General features: G+C 40.7%; 1 protein-coding gene across 1 annotated transcript in view; it reads right to left on the bottom strand.

Annotated features, from left to right (window-relative positions):
• Positions 1-5,914: 5,914 nt before the first annotated feature.
• Positions 5,915-24,591, bottom strand: part of LOC144691442 (lysosome-associated membrane glycoprotein 1-like) — a 31,446-nt gene continuing 12,769 nt past the window's right edge. Inside the window, exons 3-9 of the mRNA XM_078559539.1 lie at positions 22,814-23,027; positions 20,556-20,717; positions 20,256-20,452; positions 12,902-13,024; positions 10,514-10,586; positions 8,534-8,704; positions 5,915-8,211 (exon numbers count right to left, since the gene is read on the bottom strand). Coding sequence (XP_078415665.1) covers positions 8,072-8,211; positions 8,534-8,704; positions 10,514-10,586; positions 12,902-13,024; positions 20,256-20,452; positions 20,556-20,717; positions 22,814-23,027 — 1,080 coding nt within the window. The 3' untranslated portion in view covers positions 5,915-8,071. The remainder of the gene's footprint in view (positions 8,212-8,533; positions 8,705-10,513; positions 10,587-12,901; positions 13,025-20,255; positions 20,453-20,555; positions 20,718-22,813; positions 23,028-24,591) is intronic.

Here is a 24,591-nt window from a genome sequence, read left to right as displayed (position 1 = left end):
GAACGAAATATCGCTGGACTGCGTGATGACATCGGGACGCTTGCCCGACGTCATTACGTGTCGGTATGTTGGGCCCTGCACGCCAATTGTAAAATCCTGCCCCAGGTTTTTATGCCAATCTGGTAGTTTCTTGTCATTATAACCGAGACGAGCTTTTTAATCCTAGATGTATTAATTAGTTGAATTTAAATCCCACCAGTTGCTATGATGGGATTTGAACTTGTGTCTCCGTTCCTGATATCTTAGTTCTGGCCTCTGGATTACGTGTCCAGTAACATTACTGCTGTGCTGCCATTGCCACAAATCGACATCGTGCAAGCTTAAACTTGTATGGAGTTTAGGTTAGATCACACGTACTGTTACAGTTCTGGCTTCCCTCTTATGAAAAAAAAAGGGGCACTGGAGAAAGTGCAAAAAAAAAATTACTAGAATATCAGAACTGAGAGGTTGGGCAGGATTTTCTGGTCTCAAGCGCCATGGGAATTGTATCAGCGGGATAGAAAATTTGACAGATCAGCAAAAAGTCCACTGACATCGGGTTTGAATATATGGTCCCATGGCGGGTGGGACCGGAAAGTCCTGCCTGTTACACCTATCAGGACGGATTGAATAGTTTGGAACTCTTTTCTCTTGAAAAGGCTTGAGGAGTAACCTGAGATTGTTAAAGTTATGAAAGGGTTTAATGGGGTGGATGTAGAAATGTTCCATCGTGCAAGTCCAAAGTAGATGTCATAAATACAAAATAGTCACTAAAAATCCAATAAGGAAAACAGGAGAAACTTCTTTAGCCAGGGTGGTTAGAATGTGGAACTTGTTACAACCTGGAATAGTTGAGACATTATATACAAATAGCATAAAATGAGAGGCTGAGCTAAGAGTGAATAGAAAGGAACTACATAACAGATGGGACAATAACCAGGGAGATTAGATTTAAAGTAGAGGAATAGAGGGGAATTGAGGAGAAACTTATTCACCCAGAGGGTACTAGAGGCCTGGAATAAACTGCCTGGAGAGTGGTAGAGGCAGAAACCATCATACTTGGACATAAACTTGCAGTGCTGTGACCTACAGGTCAATGGACCAAGTGTTGGAAAGAGGCATTAAACGGGGTGGCTCTTTTTCAGTGCAACTGATCAAATAGTCTTTTTACGTGCTGTCAGTCAATTCTTGATGTTTAAAGGGAAGCTAGATAAACACACAAAAGAGAATAGGCTAATGGGGTTAGAACATGAAGAAGGCTCTTGTGGAACATGAATAGTTGGGCCAAATGGGCCTGTTTCTGTGTGATATATTCTATGTCATTCTGAACTGTATTCTTAAGCAACGGTAGATTTCAAGGACAAAAGCACAAGGCAAACCAGTTTAGCCACAAGTGGACAGGTACACAAAAAAAGAGGAAAATGGATTGTAAGGCTTTTATCTCAGGAGGGTAGTAATACAAAGGGATAGGAAGTTAATCAAACAGATGACTCATCAGAAAATTGTTACAGTACTGAAGGCCATTGAGGCCCATCATGTCTGCACGGGCTCATGAATAAGCATTATGACTTGCCATTCTCCTGCCTTTTCCCCATAACCTTGCACGTTGTTTCTATTCAAATCATCTAATGCCCTCGAATGCCTCGATTGAACCTGCCTCCACCACACTTCGAGGCGGTGCATTCCAAACCCGAACCACTTGCTGTGTGAAGTTTTTTCTCACGTTGCATTTGCTTCTTTTGCAAATTAATTTAAATATGTGCTGTCTCATTCTCAAACCTTTTAAGAGCAGGAGCAGTTTCTCCCTATCTACTCAGACCAGCCTCATGATTTTGAACTCCCTCTATCAAATCTCCTCTTAGCTTTCGCTGCTCCAAAAACAATCCCAACTTCTCCAAACTATCTTCATAACTGAAGTTTCTCACCCCTGAAACCATTCTTGTAAACCTCTTCTGCACTCTCTTCAATGAGTTCACATCCTTCCGAAAGTATGGTACCCAGAACTGTACACAATATTCCAACTGAGGTCTAACCAGCGTCAATAACAAGTCCAGCATAACCTCCTTGTTCTTGTACTTTATGCAACTATTAATAAAGCCTAAGATACTGAATGCTTTAACTGCTCTCTGCCACCTTTAATGACTTATGCACGTATATACCCAGGTCCCTCAGCTCCTTCACACCCTTTAGAGTTGTACCCCTAATTTTATATTGTCTCTCCATTTTCTTCCTACCAAAATGGATCACCTCATACTTCTCCGTATTGAACTTCATCTGCCATCTATCTGTCCACTCCATTAAATTGTCAATGTCCTTTTGAATTATATACTGTCCTCAGTTTACAACTCTTCCAAGTTTTGTATCATCTGCAAACTTTAAAACCGTCTCCTGCACATCAAGATCTAGATCATTAATATATATCAGGAGAAGCAAAAGTCCAAAATTGTGGGGAACTCCACTACAAACTTTCCTCCAGCCTGAAAAATATCCATTAACTATCGCTGGCTATTTCCTATTACTCAGCCAATTTTGTATCCATTTTGCTAATGTCTATTTTATTCCATAAGCTACAACTTTTCTCACAAGTTTGTTGTGTGGCACTGTATCAAATGCCTTTTAGAAGTCCATGTACACCACATCAACAGCATTACTCTCATCAACCCTCTGTTACCTCTTCAAAAAAACTCCAGCAAGTTAGTTAAACATGATTTTTCCTTAAGAAATCTATGCTGCCTCTTCCTAATCAACCCACATTTTTCAATGTGACTATCGATTCTATCCCACATAATTGTTTCTAGAAGCTTTCCCACCACTGAAGTCAAACTGACTGATCTGTAATTGCTGGGATTATCCCTACAAGCTTTTTTGAACAAGGGCGTAACATTTGCAATTCTCCGGGCCTCTGGCACTTCCCTTGAGTCTAGAGACCGAAAGATTATGGCTAATGCCCCTGCAATTTTCACTCTCACTTCCTTCAATATCTTCAGATGCATCTCATCCAGTCCCGGTACCTTGTCAACTTTAAGTACCGACCATTTATCCAATACCACCTCCTTTTCAATTTTGAAGCCTTCTAGTGACAGAATTTACTCCTGCCTGGGTAGCATCTGCTTCCTTCGTAAAGACAAATGCAAAGTATTCATTTAACACCTCAGCCGTGCCCCTGCCTCTATGTGCAAATCCCCTTTTTGGTCCTTAATCGGCTCTACTCCTTTTAACACCCTTTTACTAATAATGCACCTATAGAAGATTTGGGATTCCCCTTTATGTTGGCTGCCAATCTTTTCTTATAATCCCTCTTCGCTTCTCTTAATTGCTTTTTCATCTCTCCTTTGAACCTTATGTATTCAGCCTGGATTTCAATTGTATTCTACCTGGCACCTGTAATTAACACAATTTTTCTTATTTATCTTAATTTCCAATTCTTTCTTCATGCAGGGAGTTCTGGATTTGTTCGCCCTATCTTTCCCTTTTGAGGGAATATGCCTTGTCTGTGCCCGAACCATTTCTTTTTTTGAAGGGAGCCCATTGTTCAGCTACTTTTTCCCCACTGGGTCTATCTGGCCCAGCTCTGTTCTTGCCCCATTGAAGTCGGCTCTCCCCCAGTTAATTATTCTTACTTTTGATTTCCCATTGTCCTTTTCTACCATCATCCTAAACCTTATGAGACAATGATCACAGTCTGCTAAATGTTCCCCCTTTGACACTTGATCTACTTGGCTCACCTCATTTGCAAGAACCAGGTCTAGCAGTACCTCCTTTCTTGTTGGGCTGGTCACATACTGCTGTAGAAAATTCTCCTGAACACAATCTAGGTACTTTTGCCCCCCTCTGCCCTTTACACTAACACTGTCCCAATCTACATTCAGGTAATTAATGCCTCCCATTGTAACTACTCTATAATGCTGCATCTCTGCAATTTCCCTGCATCTACATCATGCCCAGTCCTTTCATCTCTTTCAATGCACTGCTATTGGGAAGACATCAACAAAGTTGTGCTGCTTCAACATAGGTCCCACAAGGTCACAAAAACAAAGAGAGCACCTCAAAGCCAGAATATTTCCATTAAACTGCATTAGGCAAAAAAAACCCACTAAGCAATAAGCATATTCTTGATTATTTGGAAAAGGAAAAAAATCCAACTGGTGGCCTCAGTCCAGTTGCCATGGAATGTGTTTGGGAGCCCTGGTTGTGTTGCACAGCATGCCAGTGCACTAGGCTGGAGAGTGAATATAAGGTGCAAGATCTTCATTACAGGCACAAATCCCATGCAGACGAAGGGAAATTAACTGATGGCAGTTTCCCAAAACTCAAGGAATGAACTGATCATTCAAATTGCCCATATAATGAGTGAACGAGATGGAAAGCATGCTTTCAGAGTGAGGACTTAACTCATGTCTTCACTCTGAATCTACGTATTTTAATTTAACGGTGCTTTTTTAAAAAGGTTTATTGACAGGATCCATGCAACAAGCTGGGCCTTCTAGAATCCCACAGTCTAACAGGAAGCTAGATAAACACACGAGGGAAAAAGAAATCAAAGTCTATGTTGATGGGCCTAGATGAAGGTTTGGAGGAAGCTTGTATGGAGCATAAACACAGGCATGGGCCAAATGGCCAGTTTCTGCTGTAAATACAATGTAACAATGCACTCCACCAACACACAGATGGTCAGTGACACTTTCTCAAGGTCTAATGCAGCTCAGTTACACAGAACTCGCCACCATGTCTTAGTGTCATTTTTATATGTGTCTCCAATCAGACAGTATATCATCCAATTCAGACATTAAATTAAAGGGTGTTTTTTCTATTCAAAAGTGCAATACCCAAAGGCACTACCTCATGGCACATCCTGCCCATGTGCCTGTTCAGTCACACCACCACCCATGGCAGAAATTCTCAACCCTGAGTATACGTCAACCTCGAGTTGAGGGATAGCTGCTGCTGACAACCCCAAAATCCTTTTGATTTTAACTTAGGCTGGATTTTTCTTGGCTTCTTTGTAAATAGCCAGTTTGAAGCGGTCATCCAAGCCTGGGCTTTAACGCATTAGTTATAATGATGAGACTTTTGAGTTATACTTGCATTTTTGTATTGATGTGCGCCCACATCATAATGTCCCGACAAGAAACTGGCAGCATTAATGCAACCCAAGGTTTATAGGAGATACAAAACAGAGACTGAGACTTTGAGGAACAGTGGAGCTTTGCAGTCAACAGATCTCTTCAGGGTATCTGACTTCTAAGCTCAGAGCTAAAATCAGCTTGCCTAACTAAATTTACCTGATGTCTCTCCAGTGCTTTCTTTTAAGTTGGCGAAACAAGTTTAAATCCATCAGCTCTTAGCTCTCCACTGCAGAGAGGTTTTTGTGTCTTTGGCTACTGCTTGACAAAGGGGTTTTCCTAAACTCAAGTCCTTTGCTTGTAACACTTCACCCAGCCTGATCCATTTGGATATGCCCATAATTCAACATCTAAAATTCTCCTTCCTTAACCCTTATATTAATTGTCTCATTGCTGAAAGACACAGAACTGAATTCTTATTAACCAGGGGCCCATCGCAAAGTTGCACTTTATGTCACAAAATAAAGAGAAGCAGAGAACAAAAAGGAAGTTAAGACGCGAGGAAAAGAGAATAGCAGGATATCATTTCAGTGTGAAACTTGCTATGCACTTGGTGAATCTGCCCATGCAAAGTAGCAAATTTATCAGAATTCAGTGTGACATTGTACAACAACTTACATTGATATGGTGCCTTTAACATAGCAAAATGTCCCAAGGCACTTCACAGGATCTTTAATCAAACAAAATTTGACACCAAGCCACATGAGGAAATTTGGACAGATATCCAAAAGCTTGGTCATATTAAATTAGGAAAGATAATCCTTTGTCAGAGGCAAATCTGACTATGCATTTAATGTAAACCTAAAAACATGTTTGGCAGACAGAATAGAAATAATTTTATTGGTGCACAAGTACAAGTCAGGAAAGTTTCATCTCCAACATCAAACTAGATTACAGAAACAAAAAAACTCAAAAAAGCAAAGTACAAAAAAAGGAATGGAACAGAGTGCAAACAGGTCAAATCAAGCAAGTCATGTAAAAACTGAGCAACTTGCAATGTTGATGAAAACATTTCTTGTAAAACAAAAAGGCCCTAAATATGCTGCAGGAAATCATACAAGCATAACTTCAGACTTGATGCAGTTACATGGTCAAGAAGAATGTTTGCTTCCTCCTTCCCAATACAAAGACTTGCTAACCAGATGCAATCTTAGAAACAGACTTTCTCCATAACAAATGATCAACACTTGGTAAGTGATTGTGCGACAAAATATTCCCTTTGTTATCCAATCGGGAGAGCTGGCCAAATGCCTTTAACAGAAGAAGGGAAACCAGCACGTAGCCCTTTGAGAAACAAATCCTTTATTAGCACGGTTATAGGCAATGCATACACCTTATGTGCCAAGTCTTCAGTCAACAGTCCCAAACAAGCTCTTAAGCACGATTGGCAGGCTGAAATTTTATACGGTAAGACATGCCTGAAAAAGTGCAGTCACAAAAAAAATGCACACGGTTTAATTAATTTTTAAAAAACGGGGAGAAGAGAACAGAGTGCCAGCTCCTAACCATTTGTAGAGCACTCAGTAGAGATCACCCAAAAGCATAAATCAACAGCTTAAAAATATAACCCAGGAAAAAAGTTTTAAATACCATAAACCAGATTTAAATCAGGTGGCCATCAAGCTAAACCAAGCTTAAATTATACTTATATTGAGAGCATTGGTGAGAACAGTGCGTGCTAAATGCGCTGGGATATCCTTTAGTCCAACCAACATTCTTCTTCAAGTTTACAGATCAAAGTTCACACAACACATACACAAGATGACTACCACAAACTAGTTTGAACTCTGGATTTGATTCCACATTCAGCTGGTTTTATCTATCAGCAATTAGTGAAGCTGTTGCAGGTTTAACACTGATTTAAACAGAAAAAGCTGCTCACACCCAATGCACTTTGTTTTATGTCCATACAATCACAACGTGAATGGTAACAATAGTGAAATGCTAGCAAGGTGAGAGCATTATTATGCTTTTCTTTGCAAAAAGGTCAAACACTGTAACACAATCTACACCAAGGTGTTTTTTCCTGTGGGGGAAAAAATGCCAAGGAGCAGATGACAAGTCCTTTCCTAAAGGTATCATTCCAATGATTAAAGAATACACAACCCAAATTAAATCTACCAATGCTCCAGCCATTGTAATTTACTTTTTTTTAGTGTGATTGGGGGGGGAGGGAGGGAGGGAGGAAAGAGGATGGGAGTATAATTTGCAAATAGCCTAATTTACAGGCACACGTGTTTGTGTATACATACACACACCCCTATGGAAAAGTTAAATCTAATTAGCCAAAAAAATTAATTTTGCACAACACACCATTATTTTTGTAAAGCAGGAATTAACACTCTTGGTTACACAGCGGAAGTGTGAAATGTTATGAATTTACTCACAAACAGTCCTTTTCCCAAGGTGCTCTTGCACTACAGTAGCACAACCTCTGCCAAAGAACTGGTCTCTCTTGGTTGGCTGTATTCCATAATATAAACAAGCCTTGACCTTGCCCACAGTGCATCTGCTCCTGGGATAAAGGAACCAGTTGTAGAACAGAAATGTGGAAAGTTGGCACACAGTTGCCACTCTCTCACAACCCGAATTAAGTGTGCATACCCTCCCGGCAACATTGCATTTTCTAATTGGGGTAGGTCTTGGGTTTCAGTTTGCATTTAGCCACCATGCATTTTTTCCCCAATTGGAACACTGACCCCAGAGTTGGACACTGTAATGATTATACTCCATCTCAAGGCTGAGGGGCAATGGCGGAAGGGTGCGCTGGGAAATATTTCACCATATATGGTTAAAAACATATAATGTTAGAAGCAAGTTGTCAGGCAGAGGGTTCCGTTTGTCAGTAAACATTTTTCTCTCAAACTCCCTTTAACAGAGGTCCATGCCCAAGATTCCAGAGAGAATGTGCGTGCATTTCTTTGAAAAAGAATTAGTTACAGAGGTGGAATAGCTAAATCTATGTGAGGTTAAATGGTTTGATATCCAGCGTGGCTCCTCTTCCTTCCAATCAGATAAGCAATCAACACAACAAGCACAAGGCCAGCAAGAGCTGCACCAACAATGATTGGGATCAACATGTTGTCTTTATCCATTTGGCATTCTTCAGCTGACAAAACAAAAATTAAGATTTAAAAACTCATTGCTTAAAGCTAGCTTCAGAACCTCAAATAATGCAGATGGCATCCTTTAATGTAAGGTAGTCAAAATACATGTAATCAGCTCCATGGTCAATGCACCTTTCATTTCTATAGACAAAGCTACTTTATAGTGCAATTGAAGACTTCTGCTATCAAGATAGCGTCAAGTCTTTATAAGGAACTCTTTAATGATATGCATGATCAAAAACCTCTAGGAGATAGTCACTCAACCATCTTGTTCACATGATGCACTTAGCAAAGTATTAACATATTAAAATTGCGATAACCTACCAGTTGCATATTTTGAGTTGTTTACTCTGAATGGCTGAACGTGGAGCTCAAATGCATTGATGGAGAAGTTTGGGTTCACCTGCAGTGTTTGTTCGGAATGGCACATATAAGATTTGCCTAAAGTTGTCTGTAGGTAGTTCAGGCTTTCATTTTTGGCCATAAATTCCTTTCCTAAATATGAAAATCAAAGGAAATGGAAGAACAGAATTCAGGTTGTTGTAATATCTAGGGAGGCAATAGAAAGTGAAACAAAAGCAAAATCTTCCAAGAATAAACAGTATCCCAGTTATTGTCAAACTTACATTGGGACAAGACTATCAGCAATAGGAGAATACAGTAAAACCTTCACATATAGAGCCTTGTATTGGATTTATTTTCAGAATGTCAGTGACACTGGCATTTTGTGGTCCATTTCTAGTCACCCTGAGGGTATTAGGAGTCAAGCACAGAGTGATGATAAAGTTACACACAGGCCAGATGCCCTAAGATACATTAATGAACCAAGCTGGGTTTTAAAATTGATAATCCTGAGGCTTTCATGGTTTTTCTTTTGGTGCTAATCGACACATTACCAGAGATTTACTGATGGGATTTGGAACTAATTTCTGAATTACTAGTGCAGTACCACATCTATTAGACTACTGTATTCCATCCAAATTTTTTTCTCCCACAGTTGACAAGTTATAATTAACCTGGATTAAGAACTAACCTCAAATAGAGATATAGCCTCAATTCAGACCAAAATCAGAGTAGGGAAGGTGAAAGTATTGATACAAGAAAGAACTGAATTCAAAACAAAGATTTCTTATTGCAGATAAATATTTTCCGACAGACATTTATTCTTATTGTACAGTTCAAGAACCTTCAATTTCTTGAGCAAAGCACCATTACTCAACCAAAGGAGATAGTCTTTTCCCATTGACTACCCTTTAAAAATTTTTAAAATTTCAAACGTTAGACCTTTCCTACTTTTATAATGATATAATATTGTCCACAGTTTGGGTAGCAACTGTAGATTAATCGATATTTTATATACATTTTATCACAATTTCTTTTCACTTGTAATCTATGCCTCAATTTATAAAAGCCATTTTTATAACTTTATCCATTGGCACACCCTTGAATCACACCCACCACCTTTCCATTGAGGGTATTCCTCTACACACTCCTTCAAGCCCCCCCAATATATATTACCTCACTCCTCCACAGTACATTGTCCCCATCACCTGCTTCTTATTGCATTCACTATACTATATTCTCCCCAGTACCCCCTGAGAAGCACAGGGGGATGTATTTTGGCAGAAAAGATAGGTAGAGGCAATGCAGTGTTAATGGCACAGTTCTAACACAGGTGCAGGGACAGTGGAACCTGGGGATTCATCTTAGTATGGGTTTGTTAAAAAGATTGTTAAATATCGAATGCAAACAAAACCCGAGATTTTGAACAGTATTTTGCAGCTAATTAAAAATTATAAATATTTTCATTGGTGACACAGACAAAATCAGCAAGGAGGTGAAGGATGTAGTACAGCCAGGTCCATGCCCTCATAGTCTCCTTTGACAGAAACTAGGAATCCAAAATGTGGGCCAAGTGAGCAAAAATCTGACATTATATCCCTAGTTTTGTCAAAAAAAGAGATCCTCCTCCAGACTAATGAATCGCTCCCCATGCTGCTAAACCAGCAGTCAAATTGCAGGACCCAGTTGTAAGTTCTACAAAGAATATTCTCGATAGCATTTTTCAATTTCTGAAATTGAGTGACGTTGCAATTCCATTAAAGTAAGATGCAAGTCTAGAAATAATATAGCATTGGTCCTTCTATAAATACCTTGCCTAATGTCAAACAGGCAGCTCCTTCTAGAAGATTGGGTATTTCAAATCCAAATGGTGCACACCTAGGCCGATCTGAATAATAGTTTTCCACAACTATCCACCATTTTAATTGCGCCAAGGTGCATTTTCTGAAGGTTGAAACTTACCTCGAGCAGCAGGCGAAACAATGTGTGTGGAAACAGAGAGCTCCTTCAGGTAAAACTTGTTGGTAGTAGTATTCTGAACAAAAAGACAGCAGATTTCACAATACAAGCTGAATATCATTATGCAATCACACCTGAGTAACAGAGAGCTAGTTCTTTACAAAACCAGTGAGCACTACTATGGTCTTCTGCAATGCATTTTCAAAGTAAAGTCAGCAATTCTTTGCATAACAGAACATTGCCTCAAGTAAGAATGTCAGTTTAAACAAATAGCATCAGTACAAAGTCAATTACAATTCCTCATCCAACAGAGGATTTTTGAAAGTTGCTTTACCAAGATTCTAAATACCCACAGTTCTGGTAAATGTTAGCTTTGTACATTTAAGACTTTTTAAAATTCGTTCATGGAATGTGGGCTTCGCTGGCCGGGCCAGCATTTATTGCCCATCCCTAGTTGCCCTTGAGAAGGTGGTGGTAAGCTGCCTTCTTGAGCCGCTGCAGTCGCTGTGGTGTAGGTACACCAACAGTGCTGTTAGAGAGGGAGTCCCAGGATTTTGACCCAGCAACAGTGAAGGGATGGTGCTATATTTCCAAGTCAGGATGAGAGTGACTTGGAGGGGTACTTCCAGGTGGTGGCGTTCCCATCTATCAACTGTCCTTGTCCTTCTAGATGGTAGTGGCCGTGGGTTGGGAAGGTGCTATCTAAGGAGCCTTGGTGGATTCATGCGATGCATCTTGTAGATGGCTTACACTGCTGCTACTGTGCAACAGTGGTGGAGGGAGTGAATGTTTGTGGACATGGTGCCAATCAAGCAGGCTGCTTTGTCCTGGACGATGCCAAGCTTCTTGAGTGTTGTGGGAGCTGCACTCATCCAGGCAGAGTGGGGAGAATTCCATCACACTCCTGACTTGTAGAAGATGGACAGGCTTTGAGGAGTCAGGAGATGAGTTACTCACTGCAGGATTCCTAGCCTCTGAACTGCTCTTGTAGCCACAAGACCACCTGGCTGGTCCAGTTCAGTTTCTGGTCAATGGTAACTTCCCCAGGATGTTGATAGTGGGGGATTCAGTGATGGTAATACCATTGAACGTCAAGGCACGATGGTTAGATTCTCTCTTGTTGGAGGTGGGAATTGCCTGGCACACATGTGGCTCGAATGTTACTTGCCACTTGTCAGCCCAAGCCTGGATATTGTCCAGGTCTTGCTGCATTGAGATAAAAGCAAAAAACTGCGGATGCTGGAAATCCAAAACAAAAACAAAAATACCTGGAAAAACTCAGCAGGTCTGGCAGCATCTGTGGAGAGGAGCAGAGAGGTGCTCCTCTCCACAGATGCTGCCAGACCTGCTGAGTTTTTCCAGGTATTTTTGTTTTTGCTGCATTGAGACATGGGTTTAATAGCGCAAGGCAACATTGAGGCAGACTAACCCAATTTGCCATTTAATGGTTCAGGTTACAATGATTGAGGGGGAAGATTACTTAAACTTGGTCTCCAAATTCAACGTATCCATTACATACACTAGGATTGAAGATTTTAAACTCCTGACAGCCATTTGGTGAAGCAGGAAATCAGAAGCCAATCTTTACTCAGTTATAGATTTATTCAGAGTGAAAGGTTACCAAGTGTGTAGCTCCTAACTCTACTCCCGCACCAGTGTCTCTTTGGATGATTACTTGAGCACATATAATCAATGCCCTCCACCTGTATATACTTAACCTTAATTTATGCAATTAACAGAATCAAACCTGCACTTACCCCCCCACCTTCCAAGGACTACACAATTCTGACAAACCAAAAACTGGAACCGATAACTTGATTATTGTGACCCCCCACATTTACCTGAAGTTAAGTTTTGTGACTAAGGAGTTTGTTCAGACTATTTCAGGTAAGAAAGAGCCAATGGGTCTGTGGGTAAATACACGATACATGCAGACCATGAATGAAACAGACCAGGAAAAATTCTAAATAGGTTCCCAGTCTGAGCTGAGTTGGTAATCATATCCAGGATGCAGGAGGGAAACTATTATTGTCTCAACAACCTCATACGAGGCAGAAAGTTAATCATTTCTTATTGCTATCAAATGATTCATGTGGGGCTCCGGGTCAGTTGAAGTCAAGGAAAAAGGCCTGAGCTCTAATGCCCCAAAATGAAAACACTTAGCAATGCTCATTTTATGTTCATGCATGAAGAACGGTCAAAGGCAGCATAACCAAATAGAACATCACCAATGAGTTTTACTCAAAACAAAGTTATCATTTTCACAAGATGCAGGGAAATAGGAGAAAACCAAATGAAAAACGGTCCTCTCTTCTAAAAATACACATCAGCAAAATGAAACACAATGGATCTTGCATAACTTATATATTTAATACATCATCCTTAACTCACCACAACAAACACAAAATTCAGCTTGGTCCACTTATCTGTCAACTGAAGAGATGCACGATCATCGCTGCAGTTTCCATCCGAATGTGTTAAGTTTGGCTGGATGTTAAAAATTTTCAACGCAGTCTACGAGAAGAAAAATACACTCATTCACATTCTATTTTGCAATAGTACAAGTGGTTATTATAGCAAGTAACCAAGCATGATTTTAATTCTCCAATTTTTTCCTTCCTGCTAACACCCCCTCCACATGTAATTCTAATTCTACATCTCCATCACCGTTCTCAACCCTATGAGCACTGTCAAGTCATGGATTTTTTAAAAAATTCATTTATGGGATGTGGGCATCGCTGGCTAGGCCAGAATTTATTGCCCACCCGTAATTGCGCTTGAGAAGGTGATGATGAGCTGCCTTCTTAAACCACTGCAGTCCATGTGTTGTGGGTACACCCACAGTGCAGTTAGGGAGGGGCTTCCAGATTTTGACCCATTGACAATGAAGGAATGGCAATATAGTTCCAAGTCAGGATGGTGTGTGACTTGGAGGGGAACTTCCAGGTGGTGGTGTTCCCATCTATTTGCTGCCCTTGTCCTTCTAGATGGTAGCAGTCGTGGGTTTGGAAAGTGCTGTCTAAAGTGCCTTGGTGAGTTCCTGCAGTGCACTTTGTAGATGGTATACACTGCTGTTACTATGCGTTGGTGGTGGAGGGAGTGAATGTTTGTGGTTGGGTGCCAATTAAGCAGGCTGCTTTGTCCTGGATAGTGTCAAGCTTCTTGAGTGTTGTTGGAGCTGCACTCATCCAGGCAAGTGGGGAGTATTCCATCACACTCCTAACTTGTTCCATGTAGATGGAGGACAGGCTTTGGGGAGTCAGGAGGTGACTTACTCACCGCAGGATTCCCAGTCTCTGATCTGCTCTTGTAGGTGCAGTATTTACATGGCTAGTCCAGTTCAGTTTCTGGTCAATGGTAACCCCCAGGATGTTGATAGTGGGGGATTCAGCGATGGTAATGCCATTGAATGTCAAGGGGCGATGGTCAGATTCTCTCTTGTTGGAGATGGTCATTGCCTGGCACTTGTGTGGTGCAAACGTTACTTGCCACTTGTCAGCTGAAGCCTGGATATTGTCCAGGTCTTGCTGTATTTGGACATGGACTGCTTCAGTATCTGAGGAGTTCGGAATGGTGAACCTTGCACAATCATCAGCGAACACCTTGAGGAACTGCTGCAGTGATATCCTGGAACTGAGATGATTGATCTCCAATAACCACCTTTGTGCTAGGTATGGCTCCAACCAGCAGAGTTTCCCCCCTGCCTCACCCCAATTTCCATTGGCTCCAGTTTTGCTAGGGCTCCGTGATGCCACACTGGGTCAAATGCTGCCTTGATGTCAAGGGCAGTCACTCTCACCTCACCTCTGCAGTTCAGCTCTTTTGTCCATGTTTGAACCAAGGCTGTAACAAGGTCAGGAGCTGAGTGGCCCTGGCAGAACCCAAACAGAGTACTAGTGAGCAAGTTATTGCTGAGCAAGTGCTGCTTGATAGCACTGCTGATGACTCCTGCCATCACTTTACTGAGGATCGAGAGTAGACAGAATCACAACTTCTGAACATGAGTAGACCAAAGTCAGGTATCATCACACCCCAACCACAAACTCAAATCATTTGCAGACACCATCCCCTTTTCTGTCCATTCACATAGCCTGCAATGAGACCCCGCAAAATCCCTCAGTCCAACTTTCTGGAATGCCCTCCCTAAACCCCTCTCCCCATCCTGTCACCTCCCTACATTAAAAACCTAGCTTCTTGGCCAGGCTTCGAGTCAAACTTGCTAACCTCTGTTCCTCTATCTCCAACCTAAGCACTTGGTACGCTTTTTATATTGAAGAGGCTATCTAAATGCCATTAGGAGTTACCATTTGCACAGATAGGACAATATAATAGGAAGTTATCCAAAACCTTCTGTATTCATCTGATCACAGATATAGGGGGCTATGTTGGTTAATGTTAAGAAACAAACCATAAGGTCACTGTATTCAAATAATAGTGTCCTTCAAACCATATAATTTCTAGGGTATTGAAACCTTAAACAACCTTGCTATTTAAGCTGTTATTTATTCTTCATGGTTAAGATAGTAACAGAGATTATGTGACTACTATTTGGTGGGACTATGTAGACGGTGATAGACATGTAGTCTATGCTTCAGGTATCATACTAAATTGTGAAGATGTTAGTACAGCTGCAATAGCTCAGTTGCTGCATTTCCAGTACAGTGGAGGAAAGGGCCTGAGCATTAGAGTTTACCCTGGCACATGTGGCAGCTCATTCTGCAGCAGGGGCCCATCATTAGAAGCTTTATGGGCTGTTAAGTTTCTGTTCAGTACTCAGACTGCTGGGAGAGAAGAGAGAGAAGAATGGGTCATTCGGACTCGAAATGTTAACTGTGCTCCTCTCCACAGATGCTGCCAGACCTGCTGAATTTTTGCAGGTATTTTTGTTTTTGTTTTGGATTTCCAGCATCCGCAGTTTTTTGCTTTTTACTCAAACTCCAAAGCTGGTTGTGAGCCTTCCTGCTTCAGGCTCTGCATGGGGAGATTTCTTTGTACAGCAGAACTGAACAACATGCAGCATAATACCATGACCCTCGGGTCATCAGCAAGGCATTTAAGAGCCTCAGAGCACCCTCAGACCAACACACACACCTGAAGCGTATCATCAATATCTAAATAGTGCATTTTCCAAAAACTCTAGCTGAAGGACTACTTTAGTTGATGTTATTAGCCACAGCAATAAAGAGTAGCCTCAATTTCTCAGAATCTACCCATCCAAGTCCCATTCCTGTCGAGAGCAGGAGCAGGAATTTGCAATGGCAGCAGCTGGGACAGTAAGTCACGTGATGATGCTGGTCTATCACCATGGGTAGGTGGAACAGGAAAAAAACTCCCTTGGCTGCCAAGAGTTGTTTATTGCACTTGGCACAAGACAAAGCTTGTTGGAATTTTACATCTGCACAGGCCACCCTTTATGCAAGATTACGCATAAACAAACCACCAATTGTTATACAGATCAGAGGGGATTTCTGCACTAACTAACATACTCCCTACCTCCAAACAGAATTGTAGATTTATTCAGCCCACAGATAAAAGAAGCCTCACCAGGAATAGAATCATCAGACCCCCCTTCAATATACGTTCTAGCACCATTCCCCTACAAATTAAATAAAAATATGATCGATATATATTTATTAAAATGTCACAGGCTACAGCCTGTGACTATCAGTTGTAGATGACACTGAAGCTCCCACGGGAGTAATATCAAATGCACAGCTATCTGAATTAATGAGGTAAACAACAAATGAATCTCAGTACAGTGGCTAAAAAGTGAAGTAGTGCATCCTCTGGCAGCTTGCACTTGATCCTTAACAAAGGGCAGAGCTGCAACACTCTTTGGTGAACTAGTGCCCAATGATAATTTCAGCAACACAGCTCATCCCTATGTTTGGAGTAGCAGTCACAAGATTTTTCTTTTATGGATGTGGGTGCCACTGACAAGGCCAACATTTGTTGCCCATTCCTAATTACCCTTTCGCTGAGTGTCTTGCTAGGCAATTTCAGAGGGCAGTTAAGAGTCTGATATATGAACACGTGAACATATGAATTAGGCGAAGTAGTAGGCCACTCGGCTCCTCGAGCATGCTCCGCCATTTAATAAGGTAATGGCTGATCTGATTGTAACCCCAACTCCACATTCTCACCTATCCTGATAACCTTTCACCCCCATGTTTATCAAGAATCACTCTACCTCTGCCTTAAAAACATTCTAAGACTATGCTTTTATTGCCTTTTGAGGAAGACTCATGACCCTCAGAAAAAATTTCTCCTCCTCTGTCTTAAATGGGAAACCCCCTATTTTAAAACAGTGACCCCAAGTTCTACAATCTCCCACAAAAGGAAACATTCTCTTCACATCCACCTTGTCAAGACCCCTTAGGTTGTGTGTTTCAATCAAGTTGCCTCTTACTAAACTCAAGCTGATACAAGCCCAGCCTGTCCAATCTTTCCTCATAAGACAACGTGCCCATTTCCAGGTACTAGTCTAGTAAACCTTCTCTGAATTGCTTCCAATGCATTTACACTCTTCCTTAAATAAGGAGACCAATACTGTACGTAGAACTCCAGAAGTGGTCTCGCCAATTCCCTGTATAACTGAAGCATAATCCCCATAACTTTTGCATTTCATTTTTTTTCGTTCGTGGGATGTGGGCGGCACTGGCTAGGCCAGCATTTATTGTCCATCCCTAATTGCCCTGTTCAGAAGGCATTTTTAAGAGTCAACCACATTCCCTTCAGCTTTCCTAATTACTTGCTGTACCTGCACACTAACCTTTTGTGATTTATGCACTAGGACACATAGATCCCTCTGCACTCAGAGCTCTGCAATCTCTCACCATTTAGGTAATAGGCTGCTTATCTATTTTTCATGCCAAAATGGACAATTTCAAATTTTCCCACATGATACTGCATTTGCCAGATCTTTGACCACTCACATAACCTATCTACATCCCTTTGCAGCCTTATTTCCTTGTCACCTCTTACTTTCCTAACTATCTGTGTCATCAGCAAATTTAGCAACCATGCCATCAGTCCACACTGCTATGGTTTGGAGTCACATATAGGCCAGATCAGGTTGTTAATGTTGGAATCCTGTTACAAACTAAGGCATGCACTTCATTATAAGCGAGAACAGCTGATATTAATTGGGGAAGATTAGAGAATTATTCTCAAGGATGCAAGAACTGGTTGACACCAGGGTAGGGGAGGAAAAAGTAGTCTGTGCCAGTGCTGTGTTGTTTTGTAAATAAACCTGTGAAAAGGAAAGACTAGCTCCAGATTCATCCTTTACTCAATGAATGAACAGTGAGTTGTAAACATAAGGACAGCAGATTTCCTTCCCTAAAAGACATTAGTGAACCAGATGGGTTTTTGTTTTAAAAATGACAATCAATGATAATTTCATGGTCACAATTTCTGAGCTAGTTTTCAAGTCCTTTTTAAAAAATTAATTGATTGAATTTAAATTCCCCCAGCTCCCAAGTCCCCAAAGCATTGGTCTGGGTCTTTTGGATTACTAATCCTGTGACATTACCACTATGCCATCATCTCCTCTGGGGTTTATACACCTAGGAGGTAAACTTAAGAATGTTAATTGCCAATGTCATTTTGAGTTTTATAAATAAGGGCTTTTAAGTACAAACCAAATAAGTTATAATTAAGCTATAGGTAGGGTAGTATACGTAGTTTTGGACACTCCACTGAAGTTAGAGAGCCTGAAGTATCAGTTCCTCAAAAGGTAATCTCAAAGAACCCAGTAAAAATGGTCTCATTTATTTAAATTCTGGAAAGGGTTAGTAATGATTCAAGCTTTCTCTTTAAATCTTCTGTTCAAGGCAAAAAAAGCAGCTTCGTGTGGAATACTCTATACATTATCCTGTCTGGTCTGAAAAGGTGGATGATGCCACACCATCAGATCAAGATACAGAAACAAAAACTAATTTCCACAGAAACTGAGCAACCACGAAAATATTAAAGCAATGCTTAGAAAACAAAGACTGAGTCCGTCCACAAGATTTAAAATAGCTTGTTTGAACTGCAGTTATTACACAGTCTGATAAAACTCAAACAGATACTCCTTAAAAGAATGTATAGCCAATTAAGAGTACTGAACAAAAACATCACGGAATAGGAGGTAGTAATTCAGCACACTGAGTCTGCGCCAGCTCTTTCGAAGAGCAATCCAGTTAGCCACGTTTCCTGGCTCTTTCCCTGAATTTTTCTCCTTTAAGAATCTTTTCAATTCCCTTTTGAATTCTGTTTCCACCACCCCATCAGGCAACGCATTCTACTACATAAAAAATGTTCCTTTACATCGCCTGTAGTTTTAAACTTTTACAGAACAGTCCTCAGTACTACTGCTCATCAGCCTAGGTTACATGTTTAAATCTGTGGAGAGAGGCTTTTGCTCATGACCTGCCTGCTCAGAGACGAAAGCACAACCAATGAGACGTGGCCTATACTTTAAAAGTGTTGCTACAAGAATTATGTTAACAATTCTTATAGTGCAAGCAGTACTTATAAAATTTTAACAGCTCTGCCAAGTTACACAAATATTGGTCTGCAATAGATGAAGACAATTATTACAATACATTTTCTTAATGAAGTGCATGAATCCAAGTTCAACTGTTAAACATAATTAGCTTCAGACACCTGTAGCATAAAAAACATTCAGTATTTCTACAGCAAATCAACTGGTGGGCTTAACTCATTACGTGAAGACGGCAAAACTGTTCGAAAAAGACAACATATTATGTGCATTCCAAAAAAAGGCTGACCATAAAGTCATATGACTAAAAACTAAATGGTCTCAACAGGTTTATTCCATAGATTTCCCCCATTACCTGCTCAAACCTAATCTACACTAGATCAGGTCACACAATAAATTGATCTTAATCCAGCCAAGTCGTACTCATCAGTAAATGGAAAATTGTCCTTTTCCAATTTTGTATCTGATCACATTCCTCTTGCCTACACAAGGTTAGCTGGGATAGATTGCACATATTTTGGGGCCAATTCTCAAGGCAACAAACATGGCCCAAATCATTCTATATGGTGCATAGACTCAACAGACTGAATGGATTCCCTCTGTGCTGTAATGACTATGTATGCAAGCCATTAAATTAAGACAATCCCATGATCAAGTAGAGGACCTGCTCAACTTCTGAGATTTACAAAAGCATAATTTTCATAATACTTATTATAAATAAATTAATCCTTGCCATCACTATCCTCAATCGAAAATATCTGAGTCATCTGACGCATGTTGCCCATGCTGTTACGGAATGTGCTCGATTATACCGCACTCACTGCCTAGTTAATGAAATGATTCTTTTCAAAATTACACTTTGGGTGCTGAGAGGATGTTTCCCCTTATGGGGTAGACTAGAACTAGGGAATGGAATTTTAAAATAAGGGGTCTCCCATTTAAGATGAGATTTTTTTCTTTCAGAGGGTTGTTAATCTGCGGAATTCTCTTCCTTATAGAGCAGTGGAGGCAGGGTGATTGAACATTTTTAAGCTGAATTAGACAGGCTCTTGATTGACAAGGGAGTCAAAGGGTATAGGGGTAGACAGGAAAGTGGAGTTGAGGTCACAGTCAGTTCAGCCATGATCTTATCAAATAGAGGAGCAGGCACGAGGGGTCAAGTGGCCTACTCCTGTTCCTAATTGTATTTTGTATGGTAGAACACCGAAATACCTCCTGTTTTATACTACTTCAAATGTAAAAAATCAAGTTGGTTACCTTATTATCTGGGGTAATGTGCGTAATGTTGAGCTGCAGTCCCATCTCGGCAAGCAGACAGGTCCTATTGCCAGTGGTGACATTATATTTTCCTAGAACAGGATTCTGTGTTGGTGGTGTTGCAGTAGTTGGGGTCAGGGTGGTAATCAGTGTTGTAGCAGGTGAAGTTGGAGTTATGTCAGCATGGCATATAGTTTCTAAAAATAAAATTGATCTGATGTAAATACATGAAAAAAGTCCACTGCTTTCAAACATTTTTGGTTGAAAACTTCAATATGGTGTCAAGCTGAAAATGCTTACCATTTTCACTGAAATCATTACTTGGAGGAAAAGCTTCCATTCGAACCTGGCTCAGAGTTACATTTTCATTTTTCATGTGCACAGTAGAATCACTTCTACACCTGTATGTTGTATTGATTTTTGCACTGATGTCCATCAACCTGAAAGAATTTACCAAGGTACCTGGAAAGATTTTCAAAACAGCAACTTTACAAAAAAGAAACTTCAGAATTATCTGAAATCGCAGAATATTATAAAACCCCAATTCAAATTTTCAACCCACAAGAAAATGGCCCTTTTTAAAAAAATACTCACATTATCGAACTTGATTTTGTCCTTCACTCTCCTCATTTGGCGGAATGATTTACATAATTTTTGTGAGCATATATAGTCACTTACATAAGAAAGAGTAGGAGTATGCCATTCTATAAGATCACATTTAATTTGATTGTGGCCTTAAGTCCACTTTCCTGCCTGCCCCATAATCCTCGACTCTCCTGTAGATCACAAATCTGTCTAACTCAGCCTTGAGTATATTCAATAACCTCTGCTCTCTAGGGGACAAAATTCCAAAGATTAAACACAGTCAGAGAAGAAATTCCTCATCTCAGTTTTAAATGGAAGACCCCTTATTCTGAAACTGCCCCCTAGTTCTAGGTTCCCCTAAAAGGAAACATCCTCTCAGCATCCAGCCTGTCAAGCCCCCTCAGAATCTGGTATGTTTCAATAAGATCACCTCTCATTCTGCAAAACACCAATGAGTATGGGGCCAACCTACTCAACTTTTCCTCATAAAGCAACCCCTTAATTTCAGGAATCAACCTAGTGAACCTTCTCTTTACTGCCTCTAATGCAAATATATCCCACTGACACCAAAACTGTATCTAGTATTCTAGATGTGGTCTCACCCAATGCTCTGTACAGTTGTAGCTAGGCCTCCCTACTTTTATACTCCATTCTCCTTGTAATGAAACTCTTTCGAGTTATCAACAGTCACAGATTGCAACTCTTTCGAGTACAATCACAGTTCTTGGTTTCCGGGAATGGGGCACGAACCCACAACCCTCTGATTCAAAGGCGACGGTGCTATGAACTGAGCCACAGCTGACATCTCCCTCCTTGTAATGAAACTCTTTCGAGTTATCAACAGTTACAGGTTGCAACTCTTCTTGAGTACAATCACAGTTCTTGGTTTCCGGGAGTGGGACATGAACCCACAACCCTCTGATTCAAAGGCGAGGGTGCTATGAACTGAGCCACAGCTGACACCTCCTCCTTGTAATGAAGGCTAACATTCCAATTGCCTTCCTAATTAATTGGTGTACCTGCATGCTAACTTTCATGCCTCTTATTCGTATCACTCTGCAGTCTCTCTCCATTTAAATATGATTCAACTTTTCTATTCTTCCCAATAAAGTGGACAACCTCACATTTTCTCCCACATTATACTCCATCTACAAAGTTTTTGTCCACTCGCAACCTATCTATATCCCTTTGCTTGGTGATAATGTGCTGGCACTGCTTTAGCAGAGTATCTTTCAGTTCATGCCATAAACTGCCAAAAGTACTTTATCCAATGGCTTTGGAAAATCCATGTAAATCATAACCACTCCATTTCCTTTGCCTAACATTACTTCTTCAAACAATTCAATAAGGTTGCCATGCCTAAACTCTGCTGACAGATCTAGATCAGCTATTTTTTCCAAACCTCTGATTTCGCCCTGTATTTAGGCCTGTAATTTATCAAATTAAGGCCAACTAGAATAGAATTTCTAGTCTTCTAACTCTCCAATTATTTAAGAGGGGGCCATGTTTGCTGTCCTTTAACACAGTTTTCCTTTCCAAAGTTGCTTTTTCATCCTACACTTCCTTCATGATCATTGATTAACATCAGATTAAAATAAGCCTGAGTCACCTTTTTTAAGCAACACTCTTGGAACAACCCCATCCTATTAGGATGCTGTGAAGAGAAAGCATTCTTGATGGTTAATACACATCTATGTAATTTCATCAACTTTTATTCCACTGTCTGTTAGCAATGTGACGTATGCTTTATCATTTCCCAGCTCCATCCAAAGAAATTCTATCTTGGCTACCTCTGTTTAAATCTTGACACTTTAGCTTCTTAATACTGTCTCAAACACCACTACCTTTCTTTTTCCATCTCTACAATCAGGAAACTGCCCATCCTGACCCAGCTGTAGGCATGCTGCAACCACAAAAATTTGCATTAGACTGTCTGATGTCTGAAGCATCTATAGATACAGACTATAACTTACCATTGGAACTTGCATTTGGAAAAAGTGTATGGTCACTCCATTTGCAAGAAACAGTCAGTACATCCATCTTGTATGATGCATTGTGCCTCGAGAAGTTCATGCGGAGAGAATGACCGTCCCCAAAGCCTACTACCAGTAATGGTGCAATCATGTTATTACAATTACTACGGTTGTCTACATGTGCATTCTCTGGGAGGGAGAACAAAACTGTAGCCTGAAACAGAAAAAAAATCATAATTGCTTAACTCTCCAAAGGTTAAAATCATTCAGCACATAATTCTGCATAAATGATGGTTTAATTCTCCATATCAAATTTGTTTGGGAAAAAATGCGTTCATTATTGTGCATTTGTTTTTGTGAATTCTGCCTTGTGTGAAGCCATTTCAGTAACTTTCACAGAGTTGCTCTTCTGGGGTCATTAAATTACTGCAATTCTTAAACTTGCTCCAATTATTTTTAAACTATGAATATTAAAAAATGTACTAAAAGTTACTCAAGACTTCACTCTCCATTTTGTCATACAGTAAAACTGCTAATCCTGCAGTTAATACTGTATGCGATGCCAAAGCGTTTCAATGTACATATATCCAGCATTGTGCAGATCTCATTTAGCCACGGCTAACAAGTCCTTCAATGGCTGAAGGACTCACTGTGTTGCCACATCTAGACAATCTGCACACTCAAGACATTCCCACTTATTCATTTCTGGTTTACTTGTGAACCACAAGGCTATTTATCATGCCGTTCTTCATTTATGGATCCAAAACAAACTGCAGTTCACAGCTTCAAGATTAACCTAAACAAAAGCAGATTTTACCTAGCCAGCTGGACAGACAATTGTAACTGTCCTCAATGAACAGCAAGCATAAGCAACTAGAAAATTCTAAAATGTAGGTGGAGAAAATTGCCTGACAGTTAAAAGAGATTGTGTCTCTTGTGGAGGCGAGATTGGGGAGGTACTTCAAACCTAGGATAACTGAAAACCACGGCTCGCACGGCTAGATTAATCTCTAATATTCAGCAGCATCCTAGAGACTAGTAAACAGAAAAAGTAAATATAAAACCATCAGTCTTCAAAAGACAAAAGAATGATGCAAACTCTGTTCAGCTACAGTTCACCTACTCTGAGCTTAGTTGGTTTGATTCACATACATGGGCAGGGATATGTCCATATGTAGTTCACGTATAATAAATAATACATCATATAAACATCAAAAATCTGTTGCTAAACTACTTGGTAAAAATTATTTTGTACCTTCATGTAGGTTTCAGCTAAGCTCCCCATGTTCCCTGGAGAAAGACAACTCAGTGAAACCCCTCTTCTTCCCACCCCTCACACACACTTTAATCAGCCCATCTTCCCCACCACACACACCCCTCTTCCCAACCCCAACTTACTCAGCAGCTCCTCTTCCCAACACCTCCACTCACTCAGAAGCCCCTCTTTCCCAAGCTCCCTCCCTTCCCACTGATTCATTTAGCAGCCCTTCTCCCAAATTCCCCATTCCCTGAACTCTCACTCAGCAACCCCTCTTCCCAAACCACCCTCCACCTGATGAACCTCACAGAGACTCTGGCCCCATTGCTCCCTACACACCCACACCCGCACCCCCCTCCCCCCACCCCTAGCCAGGCCTGCTAAACCCTGCATCTCCACCAAGCAGCCAGCAGCAAAGTTTGTCCTCCTGGTGGGATGAGTGACGGCAACTGGGAGCTGGGTCCATGTTGGCGTGAGACTGAGCAGCAGCTCCCCTGGATTCTGCTCCCTGCCTCAGCCT

Source organism: Cetorhinus maximus, chromosome 16, assembly GCF_964194155.1.
Source record: "Cetorhinus maximus chromosome 16, sCetMax3.hap1.1, whole genome shotgun sequence".
NCBI lineage: Eukaryota > Metazoa > Chordata > Chondrichthyes > Lamniformes > Cetorhinidae > Cetorhinus > Cetorhinus maximus.
This window is presented reverse-complemented; position numbering and strand designations above follow the sequence as displayed.